The sequence below is a fragment of the Talaromyces amestolkiae genome (assembly GCF_001896365.1).
Source record: "Talaromyces amestolkiae strain CIB chromosome Unknown scaffold30.1, whole genome shotgun sequence".
Taxonomy (NCBI): Eukaryota; Fungi; Ascomycota; class Eurotiomycetes; order Eurotiales; family Trichocomaceae; genus Talaromyces; species Talaromyces amestolkiae.
The window spans coordinates 168-24,335 of record NW_024468066.1 but is presented as its reverse complement, the minus strand read 5'-3'; the positions used below and the strand labels follow the sequence as shown (position 1 = coordinate 24,335).

The following is a 24,168-nucleotide window of genomic DNA, read 5'->3' as shown; positions in this document are numbered from 1 at the left end:
TCCGCGGACATTTTTTGTGGTGCGCTACTAACGAGACAAAGGACCCTCTGCTTGAAGGTTATTGTACATAGTCTTGGCGCTGGAGTGTACGCAAATTTCGGAGATCGTCCGTTTTGACTGCTCACACTTTGTGAGTTGAAGAGCGTATGAGATTATGGGGGTTATGGGAATATCTCAATCGGCCTTGGTTCGCTTATTCTCTGTCTTATATGACTGTTTCCGGCTATGAGCGATGGTGGAAATCACAAGCTATGCTATGGAGGTGCATGATCGTGGAATGTAATCAATTAGATTCCTTAAACACATATACCGAATATGAGATCTAAGATCTGATGATCAAAACACTGATGGTTACCTCTCAATAACAAATCCATCAGTTGAATAAGTGGGCGTGGCACACGAGTACCGCTCCATCGGCAAAGCATAGCCCTTTAGCTAATAGGGGGTTGCTGAACAGGTCGACCCGCACGCTGACCCGGTGGAATGCCGGCATTGGCGCAAATATCTTTGAATTGTTGGGGCAGGTCGGCCACATTACTAAACTGAGTGACGTTGTAGATATTGTCTCCATAACTATTGGTTCCGAGCTCCGGGTTTCCTTGAACATATAGGTCGTGGATCGTGAGATTCCCCGTCGTCATTGGAACGTACTCGTTGCGGAACAGCCATCGGTTGCCGGTAACTAATGTTTGGTTGAAGTCTACGTAGTTTCTAGAACCCTCGTCGTGATAGAGGCCAGCTAAGACTTCAGTCAGTATCACCTTTTGCAGTGATCCATGACCTGTGCTCGGTCAACACTTACGAAAGCCATTACCATACCCCACACAGTTCTGGGTCGTGTAGGTGGATGGACTCTTGGACAGCGTGTAAATGGCAGCAAGATCGGTATGAAGGGTACCGAAGTCAGAAATCAGATTCTTTGCCACCAGGCCATCTTTCAAAGTGGTGGGAGTTTTGTAAATCGGCTGATAATTGTATAAGCCCCGTTCGGTGTACTCAGGATTGCCTCCGGCATCGTTTGAACCCCAGCCCCACCCATAGGAAATGCCAATATAGGGAACGTCGCGGATGTCGTTGTGGGTAATGACGGCGCCAGTCACATACGTTGACACGATAGCTGCTGCACCAGAGTGTGTTTGTCCGATATCGAAGATGATATTTTCAGTGATAGTGAGGCGTTGATTGGTCATCAAAGGGTTGACGGGATGGTGAGCATTTGCCTGAACGCCTCCCACAGTGACGGGCTGGTTACCGACCTGCGTGAACAGCATTCCAGCTATTGTGACGTTGGATGCTCCAAGACCAATACCAGGAAAAGCGCATCCGCTGGGGTCATTCCCGACACCCAGACCGTTCGCAATTGCGACCATACTTCCGTTCAGAAAGTTGACGTTGGTGACAGCGCTAGCCTGTACAGACGCTGGAACTTGATGCCAGTATGGAAATCCACCAATCCATTCTTGGTAGACAGAATCCTCGCCAAGATAGCCTCCGGTTTGCTGATCAACGAAGCCGAGATTTGTTGATGGTTGATCTGATTTAGTTAGCCCAGTCAGGCTTCCATCCAGCTTTGCTTAAGACAATCCACCTACTCCAAGTCGTATGCATATAGTTCAAACCCTGAAAAGTGAGATCGTGGACAGGATTTTCGTACGACCTGCCCGCCACGATCAGCAGAACCTCAAGGCTTGGCAGGATACAGTATTGTTTATTCATGTCGACGCCGTCGGCCGGCTTGTAGTAAATAATGGACTTATCCTCGTCCATGTAGTACTCATTGACTTCGTTGAGAATGCTGAGGAGGTTTTGGATCCATAGCGCACCATAGGTKCCGGAGGGACTGATGAATGTGTCGTATCCAATGATGTTATTGTTGAATGCAGGATTGTGCATCTTCAAGTATGTGCCAACCACAGATTGAATCGGAATATATCGGTCGGTCCAGGATCCTCGGCTGCGGAGTTCAGCCTTCTCGATTCCTGGAGCGCGTGCAAGGAACTGGACGCTAGGGTCAGTAATGTTGAAGCCTTCCTCCATGAGACTCAAGGAGCTACGAGAGAGGTTGTACGACGAGCGTACGGCGTGTTGCTGGTTGACATAGAAGTGCCGAGACTTTGCTCCTTTGGGGATTGGAGCCTGCCAGATGTTAGCGCCCTGGTCATAGTATGACCATCCTGTAATGGGAACTCTTAGAGCAGCAACAGTCAGCGTTGAGAAGAACAGAAGAGGGTGAAGAGGCATACCCTCCAGAGATATTAACACCAGCAGGAATGTCTGTAGCCTGCCACACAATTTGATGCCCATTGGAGCCGGAGTCTTCAGATGTGAAGACGAGAGGGTTGGTCAGATGGTAAGTACCTGGTTCGAGGTAAACATGAAGGTCGCCGCTCATATTCAAGTTGACTCCCCTTACACGTTTCTGAGCCTCAGTCAGGGTCTGCAGAGGCGTGCTGGCGCTTTGGCCATCGGCATAATCATTTCCTGATGGGGAAACCCAGAAGTTGGCTGAGGAGATTTGGAAGATCGCACTCGCCAACAGCAGAGAAGCGCCCCGTGTCCAGAGCATAGTTTTCAAATAGATAAATGTGCTGCTAAGATGGTTCTGCCCTCCAATCTTGTCAAGAGTCGGAGACAATATTGATACAACCTCTGTTTTACATTATGTACCTAGATACATGAGGGTTTACTGCTGGTACAGTAAATATCAAAATTGCCCGTCGGGTATTTTTTTCACGGGGAAGTAGATGGAGATCAACGGAAAACTACACCGAGCAGTATGGGGTAAATTATCTGCGGGTAAAATTAATCCCTGCCTACTAACTGTCGATCAATCCGTGTTGACCGCGATGAAAACGGTACATGGTGATTGGAAGTGTAAAACTCAGCCGAATCAACCTGACGAGACTTCTTCAACAAATACAGAAACAACTCTGGGAAGTGTATAACCTGCCTGCAAACTGATATATATAGCTTTTGTAGAACTAACAGGGTACATCGTTCTTTCAATGCGAAGATATAGACTGAGCATTCATAACTTAGGCAAACGCGACTCCTCTAAAATCTATAGATCTGTCCTGTAGCGGGACGATTCATGCTCTTCATCCTGTGCTACGGATAGAGGCAGGTCTCGGTTTGTAGCAGAATTACAAGCAAAATGAAGGAACATTAAAGCACGCTACGCAGGATCTCTTCAAGATTGCACACTACAATATAGAGACTGCGAATCGGCCGTAGGAGTTGGTCCAAACTCTTCACTACGCTGAGGTATGTACTTTGGAGAGAAGCCAGTAGTGATGGAATGCAAAAAAATATCTTATAGAGCAGGCGTGTAGTAAATTACTTGTAATACAGACGGTACTAAATTTACACTACATGACACGAGATTCCCGCGAGGCACAGGCTGATAATATCGAGCATTTCTGCCCTCTCTCAAACTGAGTCAGACTATTCCTTGTGCTCAACATTACCCGAGAACTTCGCATCGTCGTCAAGAGTCTTCTCCGCCAAGAGCGGACTATCAGAGAATTCTAGAAAGGAGTCAGTAAGTTATATCTCTTTGGAGGTCGAGGGCAAAAACTGTACCATTGACAGCGGTGAATTTGAATTTTCTGGCTGAAACCCGTTTCTCGAACAAAATGTCCAACTCACCGAACGAGCGGCCTTTGCTTTCTGGCTGGAAGGTTGTCAGTCTCATATATGCTGACAACGAACGTGAAGGGGAAGATATACAAGGCGGAAGAAGCACCAAATAAGGCAGAGGAGGTTCGTGCCTGCGTAGAACAAACCAGCTTTGGCACCCCAATTCCAAGCTGTTTTAATGTTAGCTCAAATACTGACCATAGGGACCTTGAAAATAAATGACGTACAAGTCGAAGACAACATTCTGGGCGTGATGGAGTTTGCAATGACGCCTGCAACATTGTACGTAAATCGACCGATTGCAATCGTCTTGTAACGTAGACGACCCGACGGCGTTTCGGCGACGATCGGGTAGCAAGTTGCACCCATGAAAACCGTGTTTACCAGGGTGCAAATAACCAAGAGAATGCCGATCGCCATTTGAGTTGAGTGGCTTATATTGAACCCAAGAGCACCGATCTGGAATGTCAGTATCAGTCGTCTACTAGCTGCTACACTGAACGGGGCTTGTCTCTTTGGGGAATTGAATGGCTGCTCAACTTACGATGACCTGAATAATGAACATGCCACTGAGACCAGTCATATATATAGTACGCCTTCCAAAGTAAGATAAAATGCAGAAGCAGATCAGAGGACCGACGACGAAACACGCGTTGACGCCCATATTGAGGTCGAAGGTCTGTGCGGTGTTGAATCCGGCAGCCTCTAAGAAGACGACGGCATAACTAGTGAGTGGATTTCCGTCGAAGATCTGGCAAGTCCAGGTCATTGCATTCTATCACGTTCAGCGCGCGTTGCGTTTATTAGCAGGGATGCTCGAATCGACTTACAATCTCAGTGCGCCGTAAGTTTGTTCCGCGGAAGCAGTCGAAGAAGGTCGCGCCCTCGGTTTCAGCCTTCTCAAGCTCAGTGGTATGACGGATGTATGCCAGCGTCGCGTCAATATCCTCCTCGGTGTAGGTTCCAGCAGATCGTAGGCGGATCAAGGACCTCCGTGCTTCTTCAATCCTGTTACGGCGCACAGCGTTCCAAGGCGACTCGGGGACAAAGAAGGCCACTACTAGAAGCGGGACTGGCCAGGCCCATTGAAGAGTGAATGGAAGTCGCCAACCAAGTGAGCCATCCAGGTCTACCACAGCTCGCAGCACACCAGACGAGAGTAGAATACCCGCGCCCCATGCGAGACAGACGTAGCCGGTGACCTGAAGACGGAACCAGTCAGTATGAATCGCGGCTTTGCACAGATAATGAAGAAGCTTACGAAAGGACGCAAGACAGTCGGTACAATCTCACAGGCGTACGCTGTAGTAAGAGTCTACTACAATCAGCTTTTCGTCTTCTGCACAAAACGACAGGAAGATGTTGTAGTACCTGAAAAACACCCCAGGAGATGCCGCTCATGGCCTCGCCGAAAGCAAGGACAGATAGCGAAGGAGCGAATACCGAAATAAAGATGGCACACGCCAACCAGATCATGAAGAAGATGTAGGTACGACGACATCCAAATCGGTCTGTTGCGAAGAAGTTGACGACTAGGCCAGCCAGCTCGCCAACAAGCGCGCTGTTGGAAAGTCCAGACTGCCACGCGGCACTGATCTCCTTCTTGCCAGTCATCGGATTGAAATCACCGAACTTCTCGGCAAACTGGGGTTGACCGAGGAAGCCGTTGATCTGTTCACCCAAGACATAAGTATTGCTCTAAAACGTGCCAAGGTAACAGACATAACGTACAATGACAACGTCGTACCCTTCCATGATCAGGGCTGTTGAAAGAAGCGTGCTCCAAAGGACAGCCTTCTTGTATTTCTTCAGCGCTTGCCAAATCGTCAAATTTCGATCCGCAGCATCAGAGGCCTGAGCCTCCCTAACTAGCACAGCAGCTTCATACTCTTTTTGTCCGTGCTCTTGGAGCCCTCGCTCGTTCGCGATAGCCTTATCTGTACCCATATCGCATAAAAGTTCGACTTGCGTTGTTGTTAATTCGTTGTCATCAGGTGGTTACAGCTTACAAAATCTTTGAAACTAACGTGGCCGTAAAGCTATCTTAATAGACTACGGCTGAGCTGCATCATCAGCAAGGTTTGAGCGAACCCCGGAAAGATTCAAGGCTAGTGCTTCTAAATGACCCCCGGTTTAAAAGTGTCCCAGACCCAATACCCCGGCCTCTAACTAACTTCATAATATTTACCGCGGATGTTTTCCCAAGTCGAACTAATATACGCAGTCTAAACAAAAAGTCTAACTCGCGGTTCCTTAAGTTATTACTGTCATTTACAAAGATCTTTCAAGCCAGGCACAATAGCACCTTGGCACAAAGAATACAAATTAGTAAATGTGTGGATTCTCCTGGCCAATATGGATTCTCCTGGCCAATAGGCTCTTATACGAATTAGTATAAGTAGCATATGGGGTGAGCTGATGAGCTAAGAGCTGATTTCCAAAGTTGTTGGGGTTGTGGAGAGCTCCACTCAATGCTAAATACAACGTACTCCGTACGTGATACGTATTTCCGTACGGAGATTTAAGTGCTTTAAATGGGTTATATCTTATTATCCTATTATTCTAGCGTCCGCGTCATTCAACATTGCTAGATCCATTCCCATTCTATATAATTTAAATAGAATTAGTGAGAATAAATTACAAAAGCTGTATGAATACACTGCTCTACAAGCAGGATCGAATAGAATGTTTGTATTTAATATGGTAGCTTACCTGCTCATTTATACGCTAATTGTGCCTGGCTCCTGGACGAGGGGATAGCGTTAGCGGTTCCCCTATGGCATATCTATATCCCAGGACAGTATGGCATAGTTGTCTCTAATGGCTTACCTGCATATAGCTACTCCAGTGCTTCTAGCTTCTAACATTTTCAATCTTTTTCTTGTCTATGGTTTGCTCATCTTTCTGATCATGTAAGAGACAAGCATGCACTAGATTAGCTATTTAGATAAATGGCACACTTCTCTTGACCTCTAGCTCTTAGCTCTATTCAATGTCACTTCTGCAGGAAATTTTTTTTCAGCCCTTGCTAATCCTTTCTCAAAAGACAAATGGAAAGCCATGTGGCAAAACTTGACACAACCCGAACCGGAACCACTAATCTAAAGCGCACATTCCGGGTATAGTTTGATTAGCTGAACCGGACCAGACCGCGGATATCTTATCTGAAGCTAAATATTTATTCACTAGGGTGTAGTGGCTAATTAGAGCATAAGAAAATAAATTATATGATTTGTGTAACAGGGCGTGGTAGAGAGCGTGCTGGGAGAGTACGAAACGTATATGATTCTAAGTATAGGAGGTGATTCCTAAGGTAGCTATTTGCTAAGCTCAAACAAGTGACAAAGCACATAAACGTTGTTTGCTGGTGTAAGTTCGGGTTGCTTTGAAAGTTTTTTCACATCGTAAAGTGCAGTACATCTAACAGGATCAGAGTACAGCGTACACGCTCGAGTTTACGTACTGCTCTGGAGCACCCACCGTGGGCTGTTTTGGAGTATTCTTCCAATTGGATAGCGGTAAGCTTGCCAGTTGCGGCATCGAAATAAATCTCCGCGGATATTTTTCTGGGGATAGACATAGATAGCACCAAGCCTGCAAAGCTATTGAACAACCGAGCATTCATGCTCCAACGGGAGTACCCCAGAATATATCTCCATACCGGTACTGCTGGGGAATGCATCGCAGTTGGAGCGTGCCAGCCACCACGCGAGCAACAACCATCACCAGCTATGGAGACATATAAAGACACTCAGGATAGTATTATTCCTGTCTTCGATTCTTGCATAGTTCAAGTATCCTTTCATTCAGACAGAAGGTTTGAAGCTCCTGACTACCCAAGTTCTTAATTATTATTTCCCCTTTCCACCATCAAAAGGGAATATGCATTGTTTGTCCTTTCAAATACCCGTCGGAACATTATCTAAAACTATGAGAGTTTGCCCCAAATTGAATTAACCCATTCAAAGAGACATTGAGATACAGGAACAATATGGAAAATTTACCCAAGGTTAGACGTATCGCCTATTTCCAGACAGCTCTACCTATGCGGCTAGCCAGAAATACCAAATAGTGGTATGACTCGTAACTTTACCACCAGTCCATGTGACAGTTGTGAGGAGGAATGTAGATAGTTAAGCAAGGCTCGAGATCGTATCTTCCATGTTCAATGCCACAGATTTCTGTACTTATCTTCAATCAGCCTGATTCACTCAAGATGAGACTCGAACAAGCTCCCATTGACCATGTCAAAGTCACTTCAGCCTTCTGGGCTCCCATCCAGAAGCGCGCCCAAAAGAAGACGGTGCCGGCAATGATTGAGAGACAGAAAGAACAGGGATACTGGGACTGTCTGACATGGAAACCAGATCCTTCGAGGAAGATAGGAGTAAGTTGAGCCCAAAATTTATACAATTCCTTTATTCAAAGGCTGAACGCTTAAATTCTTTTCCCTCCAGATATTCTGGGAAAGTGATATCTTCAAAACAGTTGAGGCGGCATGCTATTTTCTTATGTTAGAGAAAGATGAGTCTCTCCTGGTAGATGTCGAAGAGGCAGTCTCTATGATTCGCAGTGCGCAACATCCAGATGGATATCTCAACAGCTACTACACAGTGACGGGTTTGGCAGGTCGATGGACTAACTTGCGTGACATGCATGAGCTTTATTGCCTGGGACATCTGGTAGAAGCTTGCGTTGCATACGAGACTCTCACGAAGAGTGGCAAGTTGCTGGAGACGGTGCGAAAGGCAATCGCACACGTAGATTCGCGTTTTGGAGAAGAGACTGGTAAAGAGCGCGGGTATCCTGGACACCAGGAGATTGAAATTGGGCTTCTTCGGCTGTATGAATTGACAAAGGAGGAGCTTTTCTTCAAGGTGGCAAAGTATTTTCTGATGGAACGGGGTCGACACGACGATAAGGGCGAGATATATTTTGATTACGAGGCACACCGTCGCGGTGGAGACCCGTATATCAACATGTTCTTTGAGATGAAAGCTTGGTATCAGTTTCCGAGAGATTATGGCTACCACCAAGCGGATTGTCGATTTGTTGAAGCGTCAGAACTCAAAGGCCATGCTGTGCGCGCTATGTACTATGTTACTGCAGCTACAGACCTCTACCGCTTAACAGGTGATGAGAATGTGAAAGCAGCTGTGGACCGACTGTGGAGAGATATGGTCGATCGAAAGATGTACGTGACTGGAGGATTGGGCGCCGTGCGACAGTGGGAAGGCTTTGGACCTTCCTACTTTCTCTATGACACCGAGAAGGAAGGCATCTGTTATACAGAAACGTGTGCTTGCTTTGCAATGATCATATGGTGTCAACGACTCCTTCGACTACAACTCAATTCCGAATATGGAGATATCATGGAGCTCGGTCTGTATAATGGATTTTTGGGCGCCATTGGTCTGGACGGTGTGACATTCTATTACGGAAATCCGCTACGAACGTACACAGGTGAGCCTAAGGTCCGCACTCCCTGGTTAGATTGCGCGTGCTGTCCGCCCAATGTAGCAAAACTCTTTGGGCTGCTTGGAACTCTGATATATTCTTTCGATGATCATCTGGTGGCCATTCATCACTATATCGGAAGCTCATTCAACGTTCCCGGGACAGATATTGTCATCTCTCAAAAGTCCCAGATGCCCTGGTCAGGCGACGTCGAAGTCATTATCAAAGGGACGACTACTCTGGCCCTACGAATTCCTGGCTGGGCCAAGGGATATACCTGCTCCGTATCTGGCGAAGAGAAGGACGGATACCTCTATATCCAGTCGCCGTCTCAACTTGAAGTGAAGTTGAAATTCCATATGGAGGCTCGCAAAGTCTATACCAACCCCAAGACCAACAAGGACGAGGTTTGCATCTTACGAGGTCCTTTGGTATACTGTATAGAGGATGTTGACAACGACGTGGACGTGGACAATGTCGTGCTTACCGACCAGCCTCTTTCAGAAGGCAAACCACTAGAAATCGCCTCGGTGAATGGTGTCGTCCCTATCATTGCCCATGGTCGAGAGATTGTCAATAGCCAATCAAGCCTGTATCGCTCGACTCCTTGGGCGTACAGCTCGGTGGAGAAGACACTAACATATGTACCTTTTTTTCTCAGAGCAAATCGTGGTGGAAATGGCGGCATGAGAGTCTGGTCAAAATACATATAGTCGATATGAGGGTACCTTATCCTCACTGTGCCTAATTAGCTGTATAAGCGTAGAATATGAGGGAATATTTTTGGGCAAAGGCATATTTCAAAGGTAGATTTTTATCGAGATCAATATCAAGCAGTTGTACAATCAAGAGTTATCTTTCTTACACATCAATGGTATATGCATACTGGTAGACTGACGCATCGCCATTGGCCAGTATAACCCACATCTTCATCAGGATCCAGTCCAGCATTGAACATGTATACAGTATTCTCCACGGAAAGCCACTCACTTCTCGGTTGTTCATACCACAGACATGTTAGAATCTAGGCTCCGTGGCGTCTCTGCGAATTTTTATTTCCGGTAGGTTCAACGTCTAGAAATTTGCCGTTGCTAAATATCCGAGAAATATTCTGTCGGAGAATACCGGTATTCCAACTTCAGAAACTCTGTCTTGCTTGGCAGCGAGGAGCTCAACCTCACAGCTTGTTGAACTCCTTTGGATGTTAAGTAAGTGAGGTTAGATGGCGGTTGTTCAATTGCGGCTAGCTCCGGTATGGTCCATACTGTTACGTCTCGCTATTGTTGGGGGGGATATGACCATCTAGCTTTAGCTCGCTTCCTTGTAATGTTTTTGGCTCGATCCCAAATGCTATACTTAGGTGGCATAGATTAGTGATTCTTTCGTTGACCATGTATCACTTTCAGTACTACTGTACCAAAATAGACATGAAATTTGTAAAATTTATTTAATAAGTAAATCTTTTTTATTTTAGATTAATTTATAGTTATTAGTATGTATTATATATATTAATATTATATACTATATAATTAATTCTAGAGAGTAATATAAAGAATAGTATAGATTCTTATAGCTTTATAAATACTATAAATTTTTTGATTTTTTAAATTATTAATTATTAATTTAATTCTTCTCTTAATTTCGATAATTTTTTTAAGGTTTTTTGTTCTTGAATTAGTAGCAGTTTAATGCGTTATAATATTATAAATTAAGATAGGGTGTTATTCTAGAAAGATGTGGCTTTAAATCTCGCTGACCCACTGAGCATACGGTACCCGTCTGGCGTATGTACATAGTAAATCGTGGTTGAAACTACAGTATCAATACTACATGTTTGGGATTCTTGCACAATGTTTGCAACGTCTGTATAGTTTACTTCCCGGATCGATCATGAAGTGGGCCCCTTTCCCTCGATAGCCAATCTGGACAGAAGACACTTAATTGTGCCAACTCGCCCCCTTGCCCTCTTGGGCCGGGATAAAGTCGCTCTTGTTTTCCTGCATGATCGGCAAGTTTCTGCCTTCAGACCCGTCACGAATTTGTCAACCCACCCCCTCTTTCCCCCAGCGTGATCTTCATGGCGTACGCTCACGCCTTCAATGTCGCGTAATTTCTGAAAGCAAAAACTTCCATTCGCCAGTGGTGTTTGCACAATCCGCATAGGCTGGCGGATAGCAAGGTACACTCCTAGCGACTTGGTGTAGGCAGTTTCTACGATTAATGAATGTCTCGTTTATCTATCTGATTTCAGTATTCATCTGAACTTTCATTCTCGTCGTAATAGCCTGCAAAAGCTAGAACGTGTAGCATTTCTCGAATGCTCACGATACTAACACATCCACAGCTGCCTTAATATCCCCAGAAATACCCACGGCGAGATCATCTTCTTCCAACTCCCAAGGCACACAGCCAGAAGCCTCCATCCCAACACGAATCAGCCGAAACGGTCGACTCTCCGATTCAGCAACCAAATCTTCATTCGGCCATCGCAGCACAGCTGGGGTATTCAATCCAACACCCAACTCAAGAATAACCACCGAGCCAGAACTAGCATGTCCATCCTTTCCACCCTCACTCTCCAAACCCCCCAAAAACATCTCCCACTTCCTCTCCCCCTCCCGAAACGGCGTCTCATCAAAGTACGGACCCCCCCTAACACAGAGCGTCATCTCCCCCCCACAATACTCACACTTCGGCACCAACCCCTCATCTAGAAGCATCTGACTCACCGGATGCACAACCTCCACCGCGCGCTCAACCAACGGCGCCGACTCAACAACCGCACCAGGCCTACATTTAGTCACACACTGCAAGTACCGATACCCGCCCTGCGGCGTCGATATCCTCTCTGGATCAAAACCATTTTTCACAAAGAATCCATCCGCATTACTCGTGCGCACGAACCATCGCTCCTCCTCGAAGCGGGACACCAGCACGCGCAGCATGCGATACACTTCGCACTGCGCCTCGGGCCACCGCGCCACCATGTCGAGGTGCGTGAAAAAGTAGCCCCATTTCTGGGCGGGGCTGTCCCAGTCATTGTAGCCAAAGACGTCGTAGAGGGTGTGGAGTTTTTTGGGCAAGAACGCGGGGAAGTGGGTTGCAAAGAGGGAGTGGGACGTATAGTCCAGCCCTGTTGCGGCGGAGAGGCCTGCACCGGCGGAGATGATGAGGGCGTGCGCTTGGCGGAGCCAGGTGCGGGCTTTGAGGAGGGAGGGAGAAAGGGTGGATGGCTGATGCAGTGCTTTTTGGGTATAGGTATAATCCCAGTCCATAATCTCGATGTCTATCTCGGAAGAGCTGTGCAACTTGGACAAGATATCCTGATACAAACCCCAATCCTTGTCTAGAAAGGTATCGAAGATGATATGCGTTATACTTGTCTTGGGATGTCTCGCACACCAGTCTAGCACGGCATTCACAGCAATCTTTGCTGCCATATCCGACGGAAACGCAAACAGCCCAGTCGAGATGCAGCAAAAAGCAACAACCTTCCTGCCGTCATCGAGCGGGGGTAACTCCTCCACGTTATCAAGACAAGCCTGGTAGCACGACGCGAGCTGCGCCTGCTGGTGCGCCTGCGGCTTGACGTTCTGATGCAGCTGCGGGCCGACGGTGTGCAGGATGTACTGGGCCGGCAGGAGGAAGCCAGGTGTGATTTTGACAGAACCGATGGGCTCAGAGTACCCCTGCGCCTGGATGAGATCGTGACAAGCCTGTCGGAGTCGTGGTCCTGCGGCGGAGTGGATCACGTTATCGATGCAGCGATGCTTAGGGCGAAAACAGCCCTCGAGTTGGGAGTTTGCTGCGTTGACGATGGCGGTTATATCGGTTAATGTGGTGATGTCGCCCTTCCAGCAGGATATTTTGATAGAGTTGGCGGTTGAGCTTTTGCTTTGGATGGTGATGCGGGGGATGATTTGTTTGGTTGATGTGAGGAGATTGTGGCTATTCCAGTAGGTGAGGACTACCTCGATGTCTTCTAGAATGTCAGCGGGGAATTTTGGGAGTGCTGGTCGTTGGCAGAGTAGTCGACGGAGGGTTTCGAGTTGGGACCATGTATCTGCGTTGAAGATCCAGTCTGGACTGTTGTGTTGGTGGTGGGTGCATTGGCATTCTGGATGTGTTGCTGGTTGGTTCTGATGCTGAAGGAGGTATCGGAGGACTCTTTCGAGTCGGGAGGAACAGGGAATTTCAGCCATTGACGTGGCCTTGGTAAATTAGAATGCAGATTTCCGTCAGGTTTCAAATTAATTCACTTGATGGAGTGATATTAGGTAGGACTGCTCGATCTACATATATACTCTTGCCCTAGACTGGCATGCAAAGCCCTAAAAGAATACAAAACACCCACTAAGATCCATAATATATGCGATGATTGGTTAAGCAGAGTGTTTGGCCATTTTGCAACGAGAGCAAACTTACATTCGAGTCAATCAGAATGTCTAATATAGCCAAAAGTGGGGCTACTCGCCGCGGACTGATTCCGCTCAGTTTTAATAATTAGACCAACCATTGATCTAACTTAATTCGGGCTTATCAATTCAAGGAAGATTAGTTACTTATATCGCAGAAAGTCCTTTCGGAATCCTGTACAAAGATAAAGAATCAAAAAATATTAAAAAAAATGACCTCCACCATCTCTCGACCAGTCGTGGCTGTTGCCGGCGCTACCGGCCACCTTGGACGCCACGTCGCATCTGCTTTTCTCTCCCCTCGTTTTAACAACCAATTCTCTGATGTCATCATCCTCTCCCGCAATGAATCTTCTCCAGACTCACTACAGAACAGCGGGAAGTACACCGCGCGAAAATACGACGAGAACAACCTCGTCGAAGCGCTCCGTGGAGTCCAGATTCTCGTAAACACCGTCGGCCCCTCGGGTCATTCATTCAAGGAAAAGCTGCTCCAGGCCCTCCCACACACCGACATCCAAGTCTACTTCCCCTCTGAATTCGGCGTGGACCATTACGTCCATGACTTCGTGCATCTCGAATGGGACACGAAGAAAAAGCATTATGCTCTCGCGCAGAAATTGATTCCCGACACGAAGATCTGTCGCGTGTTTTGCGGGCTCTTTATCGAGGATAGTATCGGACCGTGGTTCGGCTTTGATACTAAGAACGGGCGATACGAGAGCGTTGGGTCGGCTCGATCGCCCATCTCGTTTACCGCGCTTGAAGATGTGGGGAGGGTGGTTGCGTCGCTAGCTACGCTGGCTAGGAATGAGATACCCGACACCGTGCATATTGGTGGTGATACGCGCAGTTTCCTGGAGATCGCCGAGATTATGAAAGATGGCGGGGCTGGGCAGATTGATGTTTCTGAAACTCCCCTTGAGGAATATAAAGAGGAGGTCACGGTCAAGGCGTCGTGGGATCCAGCGCCGTATCTACGTTTTTTGATGGGGGAGAATAAGATCAACCATAGTGCTGGGGCTCTTGGGAATGACAATACGCTTGTGAATCCCAATGGAGACTTGTGGACGTGGAAGAATTTGACAGACCTGGCCCGGGAGACTAGTGGCAAGCCTTGGGGGGAATTTCCTTGGCCTCCAGCGTGATTGAGGATATAAAGTTTTGTATACATATAAATTTTACTTTATTGTTTTTGGTTTGGATGTACCTGAAATAAAACAGAATGGAAGTTCTGTGACCTCACCAGCTATACACATCAAGGATGGCAATCTATCGAACCACTCGCTGGAACCTGATCAGTCACACACCTTGTCATCTTACTATTATCCCTTATTTACTACCTTCTCTTAAGGTTGCATTGTCGAAGTGACACACAAGGCACTTCTCTTGCTGGCCCACCAGATTGGCCCTACAGGAAGGCCCGCTGAACCCCAAAAAAGCTCCTGCAAGGGCCCTGCTTAACTAAACAAAATGCAAGTCTCTTTCAGTGTCTAAAACGGCCGAGAAACAAATGTGACAGCTTCTCAAAAATCACAAAAATGGCTAGAACAGATCCTACATTGCAGGATTTTCTGTCACGACTGAAAATCGGTCAAGACCGGTTATATCACCTGTCCTACCGCCTCTTCCTGATATATCGCGATCTGGCTGCAAGCTCCTCTGAACAGTTCTTCCCCACAGCCACCACGCGTCTGCCTATAGGGCATGACAAGGGCCGCTATCTTGCTGTGTATCCGGGCTAGTATTATCTACGAGTGGCCTTTTATCGATCTCCTGGGTGAAGAACAAATATGCAAACGCTCCCATGTTCGACGCACGCTGGAAAAGACCTGGCCGATCGAAGACCGGCTTCGCCGAGACCAGCCCGACTCACTATTCGCCTGGATTGGAGATTGCATTGCGGAAGTCATTCATGATGATTTCACCAATTAGAAGGATGATGCACCTTCAGAGGTGGCTAGTGTGTCAACAGGCTGGCCACAGGCAAAGAACTCTCTAAAAAACGTTGTTCTAACGAACGCGCAATCGTAATGCAGTGACGCTGCCACGTTCCGCCTTCGGCGACAAATAGATAGTAGTAGCCATCTTGTAAATGTGTGGGCCCTTGACACCTCCTTGACTCAGATGGCCTGTCCAGAGCGTCTTGGTTTTGGATAGAGGTTTACCCGTGAGGATGTCGACTTCGAACTGGCGGATTGAACACCTGGGGTTGCCGAGGGGTCCTGCATGATATGATCCCTGGATATAGGCACAATCATCCTCGTCAAAGAATAGACTGGGATCTATTCTTTCAAAGTCAAAGTAGATCGGTCGCTCCACTGATTCGACCAGATATCGCGGATGGTAATATAAAAGTTTTGCGTGTTCAAGCGATCTTCCTCTTTGCGAACATTGGTGCATACAATGTAAAAAACACCTCTATGGTGTCTTATTGTCGGCGCAAAGAGCCCGGTTGCAGCGACGATGGCCTGTCCGTCACCGATGGGGAAGCCATCGACGCAAGCTCGAGTTAGGGAGAGTTGGCTGGGGTTATTGATTGTGTTTCCTGAATTCCACGATCTTATGAGAATATGCTGTGGAAGAATGCCTGGGTAGGCCAAGAAAGGAAATACGAACCGATGTGTACCCAATCGATCGGATTTCGAGACGCGTACACCAGCAGACCCGGGAAGAAGTGAAACGACGATTTTGCGAGATAAAAAGTGCTATCAACTAGGACCACACATGGGTCAGGTGCAAACCCCCGGATGATGGGGTTTTAGAATTTCATGATTGCGCCAAGAAGGAGATGCGGAATGGATCAACATTTGTGCTGCTGGCGCTGTGCGAGAAATATAGGCGTCATTCATCTGAACCAACTTGACTCGGTTTATGGAGCTTTGAATTCTGCTGATTGACGATGGCATTGTGCGTGAAGCATTGGAGCAATTGTTCGGGTTTTCCGGGGTCCTAAAAGCTGGCACAAAACTTGCGGGGGCTCCTCGGTCTATCGTACACCGACTATCAATCTGTAATTCTTTGAAATAGTATACACAAACTACAATGTAAACATTGCTCCGTTCTGGTATGTTGGCACCAACACCCCTGCGATGCGCGTGTTGCGCTATTCTGCGCATTTCCCGGGGAATATGTCACTTGTTAGGGCCGTTAAGCCTGATGTGATTGTGCATTCTGATACATTAGTAAGTTTCTATCTAAGACATGTGCATATACATATAGGGGTGCTGAACGAAGAAGTCGGAAGTCGGAACGAATAGTAGCTGGCACTGGAAGATAGACAAAGCTATAACCATGGGCAAATCGCCGGCCTAGAATCCGTCGCTGGGGCTCTTAATATTGTCTATCGAGGAGGAAGTCAATAGCTCCAAGCGCGATTAGAATTGGATCAAGATGGGCTTTAATGATAGTGAATGGTTGCCGGCTGTCAGATCTATAATGAAGGCTCTGATGCTACTGATTCTAGACTAATGATGTCTGACCGAAAGGCAGATTCCTTTTTTGCTTAAGACATCTGCCTAATTTATAGAGATGGTAAAGAGTGATGCGGATATATTTAGTATTAAAGCCTAGAACCAACTTATTTAGTATAACAATGCAGTAAAAATTGAAACAGGTTGTAAAATCACTATTATTTTTGTAGCTAAGATATATATAACTAGATTTCTTAACATTCATATGCGCCAGAGCGCCGCAGTTAAAATCCGGATTCGCTGTGTAGAGTGCTTTGAGCAGCTATTAGCCATATTCAACCCATTCGCTTGCTCTAAAAGTAACTAAAGTGATCCCTTAGGGACCTTAATAGGTAAAGATGATTATTATAATGTTGGACCTAACACACCAATCAACACGACAATTGTTTATGAACCCTTCTGGTTCCGCACATTCCGCTATGTTGGACTCGAGATCAAAACTTCGGCATCTACAGTATTGGAGCTTTTGGGAATTTTTATTTTTATTTCCTACATCTATAAGCGTCCCCTCGCGGGACGGTAGTAACTTAGTGATGAATCCTAACCCTTTGCCCTAACCTTGGGTTGGCTTATCCCCTTGATATTGTCAGTAGGTAAGCTACTTTGTATATGCATTGTTCATAATCCACATTGGCAGTATTACAACATGTAGACCTGTTTTTATTGATTCAGAGCCATTTAAACCAATACTGACGAAACGATCAAGCTGTTCCTCGAATTTTTAGAGTTTTCCTTGGTCTGTTCAATGCGCGTGTAAAGATTCAGGCCATTTCTACGTTTTCTTTTCTCATTAATACGCATTGCCTTCTCCAAGGCTTTATATCGTTTACAAGGAGTTCAATCTCTATAGGATACCGTATGTGTTATTAAAGAGTCGCGTGTCAATTGATTGTTCCCATTGCTAAAAACTTATGATTGCCCTCTTCCTGTTCTCCATGGCAGACTTTGTTATCGTGATATCTCGGCCAATGCCGTCAAACCCATGCGGGACACCCGGGTAAAGATGAAATTCCGTTTGTATATTCGCAGATGCTAGCCGGGAAGCATATAGAAAGATCTCGTCGCGAAAAATATCCAAGTTTCCAACGTCGATATACGTACAAGGCAAACCCTGTATCGATTCAGCCCGCACCGGCGCTGCATAACATGGTACCTCATCTGTGCCATACTTGTGGCCTAATACCGCCCTCCAGCATCGGATATTTTCTTCAACCTTGAATATAGCAAACGCCTCTATCTCTGGCACGGGCTTGTTGTTGCGATCGTCCAACATGGGGCAAATTAGGATTTGTTTTGCCAATGGTGGATGGAGCCCGCGATCTCTGGCCAGAAGAGCAACACCCGCGGCGATTCCACCTCCTGCGCTTTCTCCCATCACAGCAATGCGAGCGCGATCAATCCCAAATTGCTCAGCATTGGTGCTCAGCCAGCTGACCGCAGCGTAAACGTCTTCTACCAGAGTAGGATGAGGGTGCTCCGGAGCAAGTCGATACTCGACCGAGAAGACCTGGACGCCTGTGCATGACACCTGGATAGCTAGAGAATTCTTCTGGTCGAGAGCACGGCCAAGGACCATTCCACCGCCATGGACGTACACGATTGCAGAACGTCGGCTTGAGTTGTCGTTGTCGCTCAGACTGTGAAAGCGATAAATCGGTATATCGTGGCCCTCAAGAGCGCGGGCGTGAAATGTAGATATCTCGATATCATCTGGCATTGACAAACGCTGATCAACTGCTGACATCAATTGTGCATGGACTATCCTCTTGGCCTCGAAATTCGCCGGGTCAACAGCTGAAAAAGGGGGTACACCGCCAGCTCTGGCCTTCAGTATTGCACCCAACTCAGGATCAATTTGAAGCGCCATGACCTGCTGACTTACTCGTAGTGTGCTGATTTGGTATGAGGTCTCTTATTCCTTGTGGGTGTTTTATCATGGTGTTTGAACAGTGTCGGCTTGTCAGGACATGATATGTAGTAATAATCCTGCGGAGGATACTTTACCCCGGAAAGGTCCCATGTCGGATAAGCCGACCCCAACACCCCGGGCAAGCGGAACGTGCAGACCCCGGATTCCCAAGTTATAGAAGACCGATTTGTTCCCCAGCTTTCTTCACAACCCAATACTCCAATTTGGACCTTTTCATCCATCTTCAATTTATTATTTATTTTTTTCAATGGAAGAGAAGAACCTCGAGGCGGCTTCCGCTCATGTGGAGGAAGCAGGAAAAGATGCTGTGGAACAAGGACGTCGCATCCAGGATGAAGAGCGCGAGTTGAGCGTATGGAAAACGATACAGTTGCACCCAATGGCAATCCTTGCATGTCAGATGCCTTACATTGCGTTTGAAAATAAATGCTGATAAAATACAGGCAGCGCGGCGTTTACCGCTGCGTTGAACTTTGGCTACGATTCAATCAGTAATGGCTCTACTATTGCAATGCCGTCTTTCATCATCTACTTTGGTGCCGACGGTTCCCTTCCCTCCATCTGGACTTCATTGTGGGTATCAATGACTTCTCTGTTGCAAGCCATCGGCGCCGTTGCTGGTGGACCCCTATGCGACAGGATCGGTCGAAAGTGGCCCGGCGTTATCGCTGGACTGATTTCTCTCGTCGGAACCGCGGTACTCTACACAGCCAAGGGAAGAGTGGTGTTACTGGTTGGTAAGATGATTTGTGGTCTGGCTATCGGTATAAGCATGGCTGTCGGGATGACCTATGCATCTGAAGTAGGCTTGCTCATGCATTCCAGAATCGCACATTTATTCATTTATCTTCCAGGTTGCGCCTTTCAGGCTACGGAATTCCGTCCAAGCTAGCTTTGTTCTTTTTATGGTTCTTATGCAATGTCTGAGCCTTGGTATTGTCAGAATTTTTGTCCCCTATCTCGACCAGCAAGCCTTCAGAAATGTCTTTGCAATTCAGTGGGGACCCGGTGCTCTCATGCTGATTGCTTTCCTACTGGCTCCCGAGTAAGTTCGTTGTATTTATTACTATAGAGCCAGCCTTCTTACTGACTTATACTTTGGATCTCCCGTTTATCTCCTCATCTGCGGTCGCAAGGATGCGGCCAAAAAGGTCATGCAAAAGCTTTATAGCTCTAAATCTAGCATTGATGACCGTCTGGCTTATCTCGAGAAAATTATTGTGGAAGAGCAAGCCCAACAAAGGAGTTCTACCGGAACTTTATTTTGACTGTTTCAAGGGAAATAATCTCCAGCGCACTGCGATCGTGGCCTTCCTCTATGCCTCAGCGAATCTTGGAGGAGCCGCTTTTCTCTCTCAGTCAATATATTTTCTTTTGACGCTCGGTCTTCCAGCGGTACACATCTTCGATATATCAATAGGTGGCTTTGCATTGGGAGCGATCATAATTATCCTCTCTCGCCAGATCGGCAAGTTTTTTTCCCAACAGAGGATTCTACTTGCCGGCTGCTGTCTCAATTTCGTTTTCCTTCTGGTTATTGGCTGCCTTTATTACGCACCTGGACGAGGCGCCACCTGGGCTATTGCTGTTTTGATGTGAGATAGCTCGTTTTCCATATAGTACCCTTACCCTACTAACTGACACCTTTCATCTGATCAGGAACTTGCTCATTTCGCTACAAACGAGTTTCATCCAAGCCTCTGGATGGCCCATCGCTACAGAACTATCTAGTTACCGTCTACGGGCAAAGACTCTGTCAATAGGAGTCGTTTCGCAAACGCTGTCAGCCTGGGTCACACAATTCGTTGTCCCTTACATCTACAATGTCGATTCGGGAGACCTTGGAGCTCGTACTGCGTTCCCCTTTGCTGGTCTTTCTTTCCTTATGATTCTTGTTGTTTTCTTCTATGTCCCCGACACCATGGGACTGAGTACCGAGGAGATTGATCAACTTTATGAGGACAAGGTATCCGCGAGGCAATTCAAGAGCTATGTAGGCAGATAAGAAATAGAGCACACCATGCCTATAAGTAAGGCTGCACGCCTAGGGCTATTAGATGAGATCTTATTTACATAGATAAAAGAACAGCATTTTCTAAAAGATTGCATTTACCCTTGTGGAAAAGTCCATAATAAGCGAGTAAGCGGGGTGCCTCTCCACAATACCCACCTATCAACCAAGTACTAGTCATAGATTCCTGGGGAACCCTAAGAGCGAGTGGGCAATTCTTTTCCTTCTTCCCACGATTTTAATCTCTGCACGCCACAGAATGAGATCCTACCTAGAATGCTTCCGAGCCTCCAACTGAAGAAAGCAAAAGGAATCCACTAGCAATCCGAGGCAGGATCCTGTCGACAGTGCGCATTCGGGAATTCCTCGGAAACCACCAAACATGGAATAAATGTCTATTCGGGCGAGAGGGTACGTGTCAGCATAGTTGTTGAGGAAATGAGACTTGGTCTGGCAGCTTTCAGCCTTTTTGCCTCTTAGCCTCTTCAGATGCGTAATCCGAAGAAATAAACAACACGGAGATATTATCAATCGCCGGACTTTCCAAGTCCACTTCGTATCTCCACACGTGCAGTCACTATTTAATTTCCAATTTCAACCTAGAGCTGTACCTTGTCTCTCTTCATCTATCGAAACAGTTAAAAATGAACACCCTTGGCTGCTTGGCCCTTGCGGAGAAAGTACACTTGCTATCGGGCTCCCACGATGATTTTGTGTGCACACCTGGAATCTTAGAAAAAGATTAGGATTATTTTTCAAACTTCTTAATGCTGGCGAAGATGTGTTCGGAACCACGAATAAGGGTATGACGGTGCTCCATGTTGCAGCTCGCGCCTAAAAGCCTGGTGTCATTGGCCTTGTTCTTTCAAGACTTGCTGATATAGAAAAGGCTATATTAGAAGTGTTTATTAATTAGAAAAGTATAGAGGATGATATAGTGCTTTACTACGCTTGCCGCGCTGGTTGTTTTGAGAGTGTTGATTTCCTACTAGATACTAGTGCTGATCTTAATTCACTTGGTAAATATGAATATACCTTTATTATGGTGTGTGCTGATTTTGAAGTTAAATAATTATGGTGGTGGAGAGCTGTTGTAAAGGATGATATTTAATAAGGTATTACTAAAGGAAAAAGATTAGGTAGTATTTTTGTTAATTTGTTACTAACTGCTAATAATTTTAAAGAGTATAAATAGTGTAGTTATAATATATAATAATAGCTAGATCTAATCTATATATATAAAATTTTAGTTTTTTTAATTCTTTATAAAGTAAATAGTAGTAGATATACAATTATTTATTTATAAGATATTTTATAATGCTGTATTTTATTAATGAGATTATACCTTTTTATATTATTATGAATAAAGTTTTACTTTTTTTCTAGTATAGACCTTCTTAAAGGGTTAGATATTAAGGCTTAGATTGCCTCTAAGTCTTAATTAGAAAGTAAAATATTATCTATGATAGAGTGTATACTAAGCTCAACACTTAGTAAATCTAGGTTGAATATCATAATCGATCGCGGGCTTCTTATTTGTAAAAGTTAGTGGATCTTTGTTAATATAAAGTGCTGGAAGAAATAGTGTCAAATATGGATAATCTTGAACTTAACTGGGCTAATATATCTATACTATTTATCCTTACATGTCTTAGTCTCTTAGATGTTCTAAACTGTGTCTGTATCCGTGAATCCGCGTGCAAATTTAATGACTATGAGTGGTGTAATTAAATAGATATTGCGAAGATATCTAAACCTATAATAGAGCCGCTGCTCATAGTCGTGTGTAATTGAGAAATTCCTAATATAGTAGTAGTTCGGCTTCTTATTGAGATGGGCGCCAATATCAATGCAATGTCTAGGAAGGAGGTGCTTGTCGATAATTGTAAATAGTATAAGATTATATTAGGTTACAGCATTCTCTATAATATTGCTTAGGGAAAGATATGTTGGAATATATATAAGGTGCTGCCTTATCTGATCTAAAAGGGGCTAATCTAGAGGTGTGTAATATAAGTAGAGATCCTCTATATATATGTCAGAAGATTGAGAACGTCACAGCCAATAGATAAGTGACCAGGGTCACGGCAAGCTAAACCTAGTTAGAGTCTGGCTTAGAGCAAATACAGCTTAGAGCAAGATTGATATAAGATCTAATAAAGAATTAGCACAAGCTAGGTTTAACATAAGCCAAACATAGCTTAAGCTAAAAGGATAGCTTAAAGCAAAAGAACAGCTAGAAACAGACTTAAGGGTTATATAAACTATAGTATAGGCTGCTAAGGATTAGAATAACAGAGAATATAGAGACATTTTCTATTAGAGCACATAAAAATAACAGAGAACTGGTCTAGTTTCTTTATTAATACTATAGAGTACTATAATATATAAGAATCTTTATTTATTATATATTTAGTTTAGTCTATTATTTTAAATTAACTATTTAACCTTAAGTATACTTGTCAGAGAAACCAAGAAGTCACAGCCAATGAATCAGGCCCCCATGCACGGAAGCTAATGTACGATAGAACAAAGGATTATCCACAACCTTAGGATTAGGGTATCAGAGCCATCAGAGCTGCTTGTTAGTAAATAGATATAATAGCTATAATCAGATCCATCAGAGCCAGTTATTAAGAATTAGATATAATAGATATATTAATAATAGAGTATATAAAAACACTCATTTATTATATATTTAGTTTTAATCTATTATCTTAAATTAACTATTTAATCTTAAGTATACTATTACTTATAGATCTAATTAACTAAAGCTCTCTTATTATTACTTAGACATATTACTCTTTCTTAAATAGAATACCATCTAACCACTATTAAGTAACAAATTTATTCTAATCTAGATAATTATAAATTATTAATTTATAATAATTCAAGACCCTTATTATAAAAGAGAAATCTTAATAAGAAAGCAATAACTACTTCTTAATAAATACTAGTACTTCTTAGAGTTTAGATCTGTGAGCTAGCACTATCAATATTAATTATAACTCTATTTTACTTATCTAGTAATATTACAACTATTAATAATTAGAATATTATATCTATCCTAGTAAAAATTAAAAAACTTAAAAAATAAGTTGTAAAGATATATACTAATAATAATATTAYCTAGAAAAAAATTAAAATAGAGAAAATTAAACTATTCTTAAAAAAATAAAAAATTCTAAAAATTTTCTTAGTAAAGCTATAAATCTATTTTATAAATAATATTAAATAAATTAC

At 44.8% G+C, this 24,168-nt stretch overlaps 7 protein-coding genes across 7 annotated transcripts; 3 read left to right on the top strand and 4 right to left on the bottom strand.

Annotated features, from left to right (window-relative positions):
- Window positions 1-431: 431 nt before the first annotated feature.
- BHQ10_010172 (uncharacterized protein) lies at window positions 432-2,566 on the bottom strand (the record flags this gene model as incomplete). Its single annotated transcript, XM_040872773.1, has 4 exons — window positions 432-739; window positions 803-1,534; window positions 1,593-2,188; window positions 2,244-2,566. The coding sequence occupies 4 exons, from the start codon at window positions 2,564-2,566 to the stop codon at window positions 432-434; spliced, it is 1,959 nt and encodes a 652-aa protein (XP_040738674.1).
- An 878-nt stretch (window positions 2,567-3,444) lies between these two features.
- Window positions 3,445-5,586, bottom strand: BHQ10_010171 (uncharacterized protein; the record flags this gene model as incomplete). Its single annotated transcript, XM_040872772.1, has 9 exons — window positions 3,445-3,527; window positions 3,583-3,673; window positions 3,730-3,809; window positions 3,867-4,098; window positions 4,184-4,414; window positions 4,470-4,841; window positions 4,901-4,954; window positions 5,011-5,310; window positions 5,371-5,586. The coding sequence occupies 9 exons, from the start codon at window positions 5,584-5,586 to the stop codon at window positions 3,445-3,447; spliced, it is 1,659 nt and encodes a 552-aa protein (XP_040738673.1).
- A 2,269-nt stretch (window positions 5,587-7,855) lies between these two features.
- Window positions 7,856-9,809, top strand: BHQ10_010170 (uncharacterized protein; the record flags this gene model as incomplete). Its single annotated transcript, XM_040872771.1, has 2 exons — window positions 7,856-8,026; window positions 8,097-9,809. 2 exons carry the CDS (start codon window positions 7,856-7,858, stop codon window positions 9,807-9,809), a joined length of 1,884 nt encoding a protein of 627 aa, XP_040738672.1.
- Window positions 9,810-11,417: 1,608 nt separating this feature from the next.
- BHQ10_010169 (uncharacterized protein) lies at window positions 11,418-13,298 on the bottom strand (the record flags this gene model as incomplete). The annotated part of the gene is made up of 1 exon (XM_040872769.1): window positions 11,418-13,298. One exon carries the CDS (start codon window positions 13,296-13,298, stop codon window positions 11,418-11,420), a length of 1,881 nt encoding a protein of 626 aa, XP_040738671.1.
- Window positions 13,299-13,723: 425 nt separating this feature from the next.
- BHQ10_010168 (uncharacterized protein) lies at window positions 13,724-14,659 on the top strand (the record flags this gene model as incomplete). Its single annotated transcript, XM_040872768.1, has 1 exon — window positions 13,724-14,659. One exon carries the CDS (start codon window positions 13,724-13,726, stop codon window positions 14,657-14,659), a length of 936 nt encoding a protein of 311 aa, XP_040738670.1.
- A 3,226-nt stretch (window positions 14,660-17,885) lies between these two features.
- Window positions 17,886-18,851, bottom strand: BHQ10_010167 (uncharacterized protein; the record flags this gene model as incomplete). The annotated part of the gene is made up of 1 exon (XM_040872767.1): window positions 17,886-18,851. One exon carries the CDS (start codon window positions 18,849-18,851, stop codon window positions 17,886-17,888), a length of 966 nt encoding a protein of 321 aa, XP_040738669.1.
- Window positions 18,852-19,161: 310 nt separating this feature from the next.
- BHQ10_010166 (uncharacterized protein) lies at window positions 19,162-20,919 on the top strand (the record flags this gene model as incomplete). Its single annotated transcript, XM_040872766.1, has 4 exons — window positions 19,162-19,309; window positions 19,358-19,716; window positions 19,769-19,959; window positions 20,574-20,919. The coding sequence occupies 4 exons, from the start codon at window positions 19,162-19,164 to the stop codon at window positions 20,917-20,919; spliced, it is 1,044 nt and encodes a 347-aa protein (XP_040738668.1).
- Window positions 20,920-24,168: the final 3,249 nt, after the last annotated feature.